The sequence below is a fragment of the Orbicella faveolata genome, unplaced genomic scaffold (assembly GCF_042242905.1).
Source record: "Orbicella faveolata isolate gen_17 unplaced genomic scaffold, um_ofav_v1 contig_46, whole genome shotgun sequence".
NCBI lineage: Eukaryota > Metazoa > Cnidaria > Anthozoa > Scleractinia > Merulinidae > Orbicella > Orbicella faveolata.
The window spans coordinates 2,974,506-2,986,055 of NW_028301576.1; the positions used below are offsets into that span (position 1 = coordinate 2,974,506).

At 38.9% G+C, this 11,550-nt stretch overlaps 1 protein-coding gene across 1 annotated transcript; it reads left to right on the top strand.

The window, feature by feature from the left end:
- The first annotated feature begins 5,229 nt into the window (after positions 1-5,229).
- LOC110057541 (secreted frizzled-related protein 3-like) lies at positions 5,230-10,645 on the top strand. The gene is made up of 4 exons (XM_020764136.2): positions 5,230-5,803; positions 7,770-7,847; positions 9,260-9,581; positions 10,291-10,645. The coding sequence occupies exons 1-4, from the start codon at positions 5,341-5,343 to the stop codon at positions 10,304-10,306; spliced, it is 879 nt and encodes a 292-aa protein (XP_020619795.1). The 5' UTR covers positions 5,230-5,340; the 3' UTR covers positions 10,307-10,645.
- The last annotated feature ends 905 nt before the right edge of the window (positions 10,646-11,550 follow it).

Below are 11,550 nucleotides of genomic sequence, written 5' to 3' on the forward strand. Positions count from 1 at the left end.
TGGTATCGTGAAAGATACAGCAGGCAAGGAAATATTCCTTGGTTTTACTCAGTTGTCAAACTCATGCATTTACTGCATTTACAGAGCGTCACATTAGAGTATACTTTCATAGCAGTTTTCAAGCCATCCCCGAGTTCATTCCGGCGGACCACAGTTGCAACAGTTTCAGAATTCAGTATAACAGCCAAGACCGACCGCTTGATCAAGTTGTAGAGTGGATTTTACTGAAGGACTTGTCAATATACAAGGTTAGTGATCTGTGACGGTGAAATGTTTATTTTAGTTTGAACGGTCAATTTTAAAATCAAATGTCAAGATTGAGGTTCGACCCAGGTGACAACTCTAGAAATTCTGCAGATTTTAGAAAGGATTTTCGACCAAACCCTTAGCTCAGGTTGGTATTAATTTCAGACACACTTGAACTTCAATAGCCGAAATTCCTGAGTGTTTAAATTTAAAAAGGATTCTCATTCAAATCCAGCTCAAAACCTTAGACATTCTAGGACTGGCGAATCATTAGAGATCATCGCCACTGTTTAGTCTTGTAGTCTGCGAGAAGTTATGCAGCAGCGTCCGTAAGAATTGCAAGTGTCTGAAAGCTAAGATTCCCCAGCTATCGTGAATAGATATTAGGTTAGGAGTTAACAGAATAAAACTCTTCCAAAAATATAAGGAAAAAAATTTACAGAAAACAGAATTGATTTGAACGTAGTTCAGTGACGGAGTTGTTAATTAAGTTTCATGTCGATACAATTAGGACGCTAAAATCCCTTCCCCATCGAACGCAGACATATAGAGCCAATAGAAAAACTGTTAAGTCTATAAAAGGCGTGAATTGTGTTGCACCATAGTTAGTGGTTGCACGGACGTTTTGAATCGGTAACTACAGTTTCTAGTCTTCTTGCAGCACCAGGAACTAGCGTTTAAATAAGACGACGTTAATTTACGGAACAATTAAGTGGCATTCACTTAGTTTGAAAGAGCAATACGTGTTTCATTACTGTTTGGAGGGATTAACAACTGAATAATCTACTCCGTTATTCATTCGCAACAGACATATAAAACATCAAACAAAAATCGAGCTCAAGACTGAATTTGCTTTCAATATTTGCCGTCAGTTGATGCACATCATAGACATAGTTTAAACACCAGTAATGATTTCGTGCTTGCAGCTGAGTTAGAATGAGATAGATGGTATGTCGAGAAGAAAGTTGATCAGCAGGACAGATCCCAGTGCGTGAAAAATAAATGAGATAAAGACTGATCCCCTTAGAGGTTATTTTACGATTTAACACTTATTGCACGGCCACGAGAATCAAACGTCACTGACATACTTTGCATTGCATAATTGAGTGGTCTTTGATTCCCAGAACTGCCAAGGTGACCAATGAAAGCTTGATATTACTAATTTACTCGTAACACTTAATTATAGAGCGAAGCGAAACATAAACTTTGTACATCCATCATCCATCAGTTTAGAATAAGACTTATAAGCTTGCAGCACTTGAACTTCCATGTGCGGTTATGAAACACTTAGGCCTGAATTCTACTGCACAGTTTAAGGACTGAAGTTGAAGCATGTAGCAAAATTTTACAAAAATAAAATTTATTTCAGTCTCTTTAAGGATTTGAATAATTTTCTAGTTCCTTAGTATTAATGTCTAGTGTGTTGGCAGTAAATAATTGCTTTGTCCATCTCAGGTATGGATAGTTTTTTTTATTCGCTTTTTAATTTCACATTCTACGGGGATCATTTATAGGAAGTGTGGTAGCACCTCTTGAATGAGAACGTTCAAGCGATCTCTAAATAATTACGAAAATAAATCAATTAATTAACTTTGTTCATGAGGGAGAATATTAAACAGTCTTGCAATTGAAAGATCAATTGTACAACCTCAGACAGGACTGGGAGTTCAGTGTTTCTGAGAAGGCAGGAGAATGGAGAATGTCGGCTGGAGAAAAACGTGGAGCGCCGGGGGTTGAAAGCTAAACCCGAGGCATACGCGATTGTATGAGAGCGAGCGTTTATATGTAATTTTGTGTAATTCTGATCTATGGTCGGTGACAACTTGTAACAACTGTTTTTGGTTCAAGGCATATTTTGGCTACGAAGCTTTTCCCGGGAACCGACAGCTACAAGCAGACTCGAAAATTTTCATCCGTAAAGAAGGGAGAGAGAAAAAAAAAATCGCTATGCGAATTGCTCGGACCTTTTATGATTACCCAGTCACCCACTGCAAGGCACGAAGCAAACCGATTTTATTAAACTTAAATTAGTTCTTTCTCCCTCCATCGTAACTTACTAGAATGTTGGAAAATGCTATCATTTAATAATCCGTACTGATGGTTGTTCGCTGGCTGCCGTTGAACTGTTTCTAGAATAGTCAGGAAGCCTTGGCTTATCTTACCAGTCGAGTGAGCCACATTCCCAGTGTTCAGACGTCAGTAGCAGTCCACAACTGAGCCACAGTGAAGAAAAGACAAAACTGTTCACTTAGTTGCCAGTTTGGGGTGAATTTACAGCATTGTTTTAGCGGCAAGAGAAAATGATGTTTAGCTTCATGAAGTCAATTAAGGACTTGTAAATTGGACGTTTGAGAGAACGAGAAATATTGCGAGAACACCGTGACGAGGCCCAGGTGAGACGTCTCCGCTGCATTTTTAAATTATCAAAAAAGTCTACGAGTGTTTATGACACGATAGAAATACGGAGGTAATATTTTCAATTTGTTTTTAAAAAACAGTACCTGAAAAGAACGCGGAAAATTCGCATTATTCAATTGTAAATTTTCTCTCTTCCGCGTGCCGTCATTACGTATACGTCAACAGATCGTGCTAGTTCTGTTTTTCTGTCTTGGTAAATGACTGTAATAAGTGGGCATGTACTAGTGATATGTCACGATCTACGCTACCTGTAGAAATAGCGAGTAGCCTAGACTGAAGTGTGGTTGTTAACAAATGGCGGCCGCTTCTTTGCGTCTTCGAAGTGTCTTTGAAGAGAATTTAGATAAAGTTTTGAACGACTAGTAGACTTAGACTAGATTATTCGCTCTCGATTTCTATCGCTTGATACTTGACTCCGGCGCGATAGAAATCTCGGGCTCATAGTCTAGTTATAAAATCAGGAGTACAGCTTTTTTTTTACAGGGCGTCTAAAAAATTAAATAAACTAATAGCTGATAATGAAATTGCTGTGCACGATCAAGTTTTCTTTATTTTGCAATGTTGCTATTAGCTCGAAACTACGTCCGAGGATGGATTTTCCTTGTACTGAAAAGAACATTTATATGAACGATCTGAATTTTCATGACAGTTTTCTGCCAGTTTCTGGAGATCGGATGATTGTGTCCGTGTAGAGAAAATTGACCGATAATGACTAGCGTGATGTTATCCTAATTTTTCTAAGCAAAATTGCCATCTTGAAAATGGTAAACATTTTACAACTGTGAAGCATGCATATGAGAAATAAGAAATGTCGAAAATTCTTTCTAAGATATCCATCGGATCTGTTTGATTTTCAAGCTGTCATGTTACACTGAATTGGGTTGCGTGAGAGCGGCTGGTTTGTTTAGATCTGTGGGTCGTAAACTGTCTCAATTGCTATCTTAGTCTGAAAACCCAGGTGTTTATTTGCCAGCCTGGTAAAACTAGTGATAATCAACTGGATGTCTGTTTTTTCTTGCCAAGCGGCATTTAAATCCTAAAGATAATACACTGCATGTTTATCGGGTCAACTGGAACGAAAACATATCTTCTCTGTCGGGCCTGAACCTTCATCTTGTCAGCACGACTTTAGAGTTTTTAACGCGCCCCAAAAACTGTTGAATGGTTCTGTCGTAATTTTTTAAAATTATTCTTGAAATTTTGTTTGTCTTACATTGACTTTGTTCAACGCTTGACGAAACTTTAAACATAGGCGACAAATCGTGAAACCGTACAACCATATTTTCTCACAAAAAAGCTAACCGACTGAAGGTTCAAACTCTTTCAGTTACAGGCCGCTGTCACAGAAGAGAGATATAGCTTCCAAAATTGGGCATCTATGATCAACTTCGGGAAAAAATGCTTGCATACTCCGCGTGCGAGTATTCAGAACTTCAAATGTCAGTAGGCATATAGGGTTAACACATGATGCGACTATTAACAAATGAGTCTTCCTTCAGTCTGCGCGGTTCTCAGATGGGAATTTTTTTCATTTGCCGTCAGAATCAAAGCGGAAAATAGATCGTTTCTATGCACGAAAACTTGGCAAGTGTTCCAACTGATCATGGAATTGACTTTTCAGAATTTTTCAGAAAATAACATGAACTCGCCAAGCAAAAATTCCTTTAGTTGTAACAATGATAAAACTGACAGGAGGTGGGACGAATAAGATAGTGAACTTTACAGACCCGTCTTTGCAATCTTTATGACAATGATGCAATTAAATTTGTTGTGTTTGGTTATCGATTGCATTTTGTTGAATTTAAAATTGAAAATATGTATGTACTTTTTGTAAATGCTAAGCTAAGAAAGCGCTTTGTTTAAGCGCATGGCCGGAAAGACAAGATAACCCAAATTGCTGTTAATCCCCTTTTGAGACGAAGTGATCCTCATATAAGTCGATGAAATATCGTTAAAAATCGATCGCCTTCCTTCAGTATTCTTACTATAAGCCAAGAGGTTCTTTTTCATGGCTTTGCACGCTTCACTCTCTTTGTCCCTTCGTTAGAAATTACAATCGTAATCCAAGAATTAACAACGACCTAATCACTACAGTAGGTGCTGAAAAGAATTTTCAAAATATTCCAATGCCCCGGAAAACGAAAGTCAGTGGAATCTTAGCCACGTGTAGCGTTTACGAAGTGTGCCTTACAAGCATCTGTCAAAGTTAAACAGTGCTCAATAGACGTACCGGCTTTACCAGATACGTAGGATAATCATTAAATCCATCTCCGCCAGCGCTTCGTACAGATTTCATACGCGGTGTGGTCTCATCCGTTTCCCGCCATGTTTGAGCGAGGCGACCTCTAAGAGAGGAAAATGCTTGTCTTTATTCACTGCCTTGACTATTTGATGGGATTTGCACAAACCTTTCTTAAGCTCAGACAACGCACAGAGACCGACATTTTTTAAATCTATAATCCGAACTGCTCCGAACAGAGCAAAGGTTAAGGGGAAATCTGTCTGGTTGAAAAACACTCTCATTGATTATCCGGCTTAAAGTTCTTTACTCAAGCGTAATTGAAATACCTTACTAAGCTAAACGCTTATATAAGACATCGGCCAAACGGGCGAAAGATAGACTATCCTTCAAAGCACACGGGTTGTTTCTGAGGAGGAACTCGCGTATGCTGCAAGATGTTGTACGCTTGGCTTTTGGTAATGCTCGCTATATCTTTTCATACAGCAGATGGATTTCGCTTTGATCTTCCTCAAAAGTGCGAGAAAATCTCCATACCTCTTTGCCGCCGTGTTCTACCGTACAACCTAACTCGTTTTCCAAATGCAGTCGGTGACCAGAGCCAAGCCTTGGCGAACAGGTCGATAGAGTTGTACAGATCGCTGGTACAACGCGCAAACTGTTCCAAACACGCTGTGTTTTTTATGTGTTCGTTTTACCTGCCGATATGTTTACCAGGAATCGAGGAGGAGAAAGTCATTAAGCCATGCCGATCCTTGTGTAAACAGATTAGGACGGACTGTGCAGAAGTTATACCAGTAGAGGCCTGGGAAAAAGTTGTGAAGTGTGAAGAACTGCCCGAGTTCTCAGACAATGTGTGTGTCCAGCCGGACTCCTTCGTCACAGTCTCGAAGCCTACAAGTAAGTGTCCAGTTGTTATGTAATAATCTTCTTTATCCACTGAGTTACTGCTTTAGCCGATTTTAAATGATGTATGATTATTGCAGCCAAGCCATTGTAACTTTTACATGTAATCTAATCAACGTTACTAATCATAAGACTGATTTACATGAATAACTGAGTTTTTTAATTACTCAGTCGGTGGCAAAGCTTCTTCTGTTACAAGTATTGCCTTGAAACCAAACAAATGATAGCAATCGACCGTAAATAATTTGAAAGAGTACCGTAAAAAGATGAGATTTTCGCAAGATAGTAGTCCTATACTTGTGTAAGTCCGAAATTTGGTTAAGTTGTTTTGGCAAGTAAGAACTGTTCGAGAAACTTCTACTGGCAAAACCTTTTTAATAATCGTTGCTAAATTTGTTTTCTTAGCTGGCTTTAAAAGCGGAAAAATTAAATTCATCGTTTTGAACGATATATAGGGATTAGTCTGGCTTACTGCTAACCGTTCACATCCTGTGAGGATGGTTTATCAATGAAAAGGATCGAGACGGCACTTAAAATACGTGATGAATTACGCGTGCTTCAGGCTGCATGTAATAGCTCTCGGCAACAAAGGTCAAAAATATCCGCTCGCTTCACGTTTGAAAATAGTTTCAGCCCTGTTTGTTCGATTCCGTTAGTTTGCATTTTGGCCACAATGAATTTATTTTTTCTCTGTGGCTCTTTTAACAAACACTAAGAACCACGTCGAGTAATATTTGATTTTCCTTCGTTGATAGGGATAATTCCTCGGCCTTGTCTTACAAGACACAGCTCTGACCTAAATTATTTCATTTACTCTTCCATCATTTGTCATCATTGTTTTTTATTGGTCCTCTTTGGTCGCGATCAACCAATGAGCGATCAAGAGTTTCAATATCTCATAATAAAGTGTAAACTCCTTTCATAGATCAGTCGAGAACCGAGTCACGATGAAACAAAACACTCTTTTAATTATCTCTTGAAACTGCCATTTCGACACAACCCCTAAACACGTATTCTTGAAAATTTGTTGAAGCTCTATTTACTATCAACGTCATATTGTTACGTTGATAGGAAACCACGCCTTCATAATTGCAGTTTTGTTCTGTAAACTTATGGAGTATTTCCTCTGTGTAAGAACCAACCGCCACCCACACTTGAAACAGCGCACTTCCCTGAAGTTTTTGGCAACCCGCCTGAAGTTGCCAAATAGCTACAATAGTTCTTCCGAAAATAACTGCGTGTCTTAAGAGACAAGAAATGTTCTACATTCTCGAATAAAAAAAATATTTAGTAATTGAAAGTATTTTTACCAAGCACTGCAATTTAAACTTAAAACAATATCACATATTTTTCCTACCCCAAGGCAATGCACATCGTAAATTTGAATAACCCTTCGTGAATTGTTACTCAAACGTTTACAGAATTAATATGCTTCTATCTGAGAAAGACTCAAATGGGGGAACCGTGTGGCCATTCAAATGAAACCTGTTAAGCAACGCTACAACGCTGCCAACATTTAATTCTGTGGATAAAACCGTTCTTTGTGACTTTTTACGGTTGAAAATGAGCTGTTGAGCAGTACCTTCATATGCTACTGTCTATTATGTTGTACAAGGTGGCTCTGACTTTGGATGAATCCCTAAATCGTTTGTGTAACCATTCAAATAAAAGGCTTATTTAGCAGTAATTTCATATCGTACTGTTTATACATTTAAGTTCACGTAGTTCCGTGTTTCAATATTTTGCAAAATTAGACCGAAATTATTTTTCAATTTTGAACTTGTCACCTTCTGCGAACGCAAAACCACAGTAACCAAAAACCTTTGCTGTATCCTAAAATGGCTCACAGGGTCAGATTTAAGTGGATCTATATATAATTCACAGGATTATTTAACTATCAAATCAATACGCTTTATTAATTACCTATGTTAACTATTTATTCTTTTATCCAATTACATAGAGATTGTAAACCATAATTCATGCGAAGACAGACAACCCACTGATTACAACTTGTATGCCAGCAGACGTTACGACTATGGTGAGAGCATAAGTTAAAGGTGTTCGCACAGTGTATCTTGTTTGTCGAGTTTATAATCCTTAATTAATCCTTCTGTGTCTGTAAACATATAATTTTGTGACTTTTAGGGCCACTTCATATGCGAGCCTGATCAACCGGGCTGGCCTGGTTTCCGAGATCTCGCCTCGCCACTCTTTCCTTCGTAAAAATTTGTGTTCAGATGAGAAGCCGGCCTGATCCGGTTACCGAGATCTCGCTTTTTGAGACCGAGATCTCGGTAACCAGGTTGAAAATTTTCCCATATGAACACTCCGCCAGCCTGGGTGACCTTCTTGACAAAATAGCTTCGCTAGCGCATCATTGCTGCCAAAATGGCGTGATTTTTGTCGCGGATGTGTTTCCACTTCAGAAGTGTGCGAATTAGCTGTATAAGTAAAGTAACAAGAGTCAACAAAGCTGCGATAGTCGCGAAGATACAAGTTTATATTCTACCATTTTGGTTTTGTTTCTTGAATTTAATCCCGGTCGACCGGGCAGAAATTTCCCATATGAACAGACAACAAAATTCGTCCCCGTAACCGAGACTGCCGGTTACCGGGCTCATACGAAGAGGTCCTTAATAAAGGTACTTCCAAGGTAAATATGTATTACTTGGTATACCGGATGGCTTGTGTTTGTAGCCGATCTAACGCGCGCTCTGATTGGCTAACTGTAGGGTATTATTCTCCCATGATGTCCACGGGCCGATTACGGGCTTGCAAAGACAGAGCAAACAGCCATATATTAAACAACTTATTACCCTCGAACGTTCAGTCAAATTTCAAACCTCACTCTCGGTTAATGCGTAAACCCCAGAGCAGATACACTGTAACTGGGGAAAACAAAAACAAAAAAAACAAAGAGTTTTCGAGAAAAATCAGCTCTGCCTTTTTAGTTTCAATTTCCGTCGCTGTCTGTCATGAGTTTTGTTAACGAGACAGGATAATTTCTTCGTATTTTAGCGTCGATAATAAGTCTAACTGCAGGGTCATTGGGGAGTTTGCCAAGAATATTTGATCTATGCATGTAACCGAAAACTTCATACTCGAGTAGACGTTTTTTGCCTTACGATATATAGGAAATGCAAGGGACACGCAATTTAAAAATTGCGTCTCAATTGAAACTGTAGCCCTTGATCTCTCTGTCTTTTTCTCTGGGGTATTGACCCCTTTCAGTTAATTCCCAAGCTAGAGGACAAAACAATAAGATTGTCTTGCATTTGAAAGGTTTGTTTCTCTCAGGGGAGAGAACAGCCATTATTTTGTCCTCCAGATTGGGAATCACTGAAATGGGTCTATCACCCGCGTTAAATCCCAACGGGGGTAACAATTCCCAAGGAATTCTTTTTGACCCCTTTAATAAAAGTTCTGATTGCACATAACTTTATTTTTCAGTTATCAAATTCAAAGCCATTTTAATAGAAAGACTCGAGAACCACGACATTATAATCCGCGGACGGGTTTCCAGAGTCTTCAGACAAAACAACGTTACAATCAGCAAAGGTCGCGTGAAGATCTGGAGCAACGCTGACCTAACCTGCTCCTCCCTCGTGACCGGAAAGGTGTTCTTGATTTGCGGCCACGAGAATACGTCGAAACAAAAACTGCTCCTGTCATCGACTAGCTTGATAGAGGCCTGGAGTGAAGAAACGTTAAGAAAGATCCGACGGTGGGAAAGACTTGAGAAGAAAGTGAGCTCAAAGAAAAAGGCTAGAAAGTGAGTTTTTCTTTGGAGTGAAGTTTTGTAATGTGGGTAAAACTCCGTAAATGCGTACTATATTGTGGCTCACCCCTAGGGAACCTCCAAAATTATTCTGTATTCAACTCCAGCACGCATTGAAACTATATTATTATACATTGTAGTCACTATCTGTCTTCTCATTGGCTAAAAGCCTACAGTTAATTCTGGGAAACAGCGCAACCTACAGATAATTCAACAATCTGTTAGCAAATCATAATCCGTAGGTTGCGCGCGCAATGCATGATTTCCAACAGCAATGTCAAGTTCCCGTAAGAACATGGCTTGTCGAAAATAAACTGCGTTCGGTGCGATAATGCTTTTGTCGTTATTTTCTTTAAAACAATGTATAATAAAACAGTTATGAGATTCGGTTTTTGTGATATCCGAAATAATCAAGGTCTCGGTTAGTGTTACGTACCTCGACCTTGATTATTCCGGATATCACAAAAACCTCATCCAATAATTGTTTGTAACCTCAACAGCAGCGAGCCTGCAATATAATAAAATCCATCAAATATTTTCCGGTTTGACATGGCGGTTTCAGTTTTTTCTCGTAAGTTGCATCATAACAACGTGTACGGCATCGACCTCAACTTCAACTTAGCAATACAACTTTACATATATCTCTTATCGTGCCACTAAACAAATCTTAATTAATGATGTCTTTTCTTTTATTATTTTACAGTGTGTCTAATATCTGAAGTCAGACAGCCGCGAACTGGCAGAACATTAATTCGTCCCTACTCCTATTTATTTAAGTTTAATAACTTGCAATTTCCGGTTCGGCAGTCTACTGCCTCATGACCATCGGTAATTGTTTGTTTGTTGTCATGGTAAAAGCACCAAGTGCACGCTCCAATAAAGAACCTTTGAACATCATTCGTTGTTAGAAAAATAATCAAATAGTACAGGCCCGGCAGATGGGAAAGATCAGGACTCTGATCTCCAACAAATTCCAGACAGCGAATGATTTTCTTATCACGCTGAATCGAGTGTTAAGAATAGTATTTGTAATCCTTAATAAAATGATTTTTAACGACTGTAGTGGATGAATCCTAATATTTTTTAGAATTAGAATTAAGTAACCGTCAAATTATCGACGGGATGCATTCAGCTAAATGAGAAGCCAGTTTCTTGGCCGAAAATTGGACTTACCGCTAGAATAGTTTTAAGACGAAAGCCGTTGGATTTTTGCAAACGCGCGACTGATGTCGCAGTTGTCAAGTTCTTCATAAAATTTCTCACAGCAAGAGAACCGAATTACCATCAAACTGTCGATTGGATGAATTCAATCAAATTCAAAGTTAGTCTCTTGGCCAAACACTGGACGTATCAAACTCTACAAGAAGGCAGCAATGTCTCCTTTGTGATTTTGCCGCTCGAAAAATATAAGCTGCTTAATCAAGGTATTCAGCACTCAGTCGTTGTTGATGTCAAGTTCTTCGTAATTTTTTTCGCCGCAAGAGAATGGAATGACCGTCAAACTGTCGATGGGAGTAATTCAATGAAATTCAAAACCACCTTTGTAGGCGAACAAACGACGTATTTAACTCTAACCGAATGAGTAAATACCTACGTTGTGATTTTGCCGAATGAAAAATGAAATTAAATTCCGCGCGGTTCATTTATTGAGTTATTTTTTGTAAAAAAACTACCTCTTAGTCGGTGCGTCGGGGTATGTTATAGACGGGTCAATGGATGAGTGAGTGAGTGAGTGAGTGAGTGAGTGAGTGAGTGAGTGAGTGAGTGAGAGATGTATGTATGTCACACCAATCAGATTGGATCTACTATAAACAGCAAATCAGATTTCTTGTTGTAAAGGTAAATGGTACGTGAGAAGATTTGATCCCGATACAATTCAGAACGACCATATTTATTCTTCTTTAAAAGAGCTAGGAGGAAGTATTCATACATTGGGCTTACTTCGGCATCCTCTGTGGGTTAG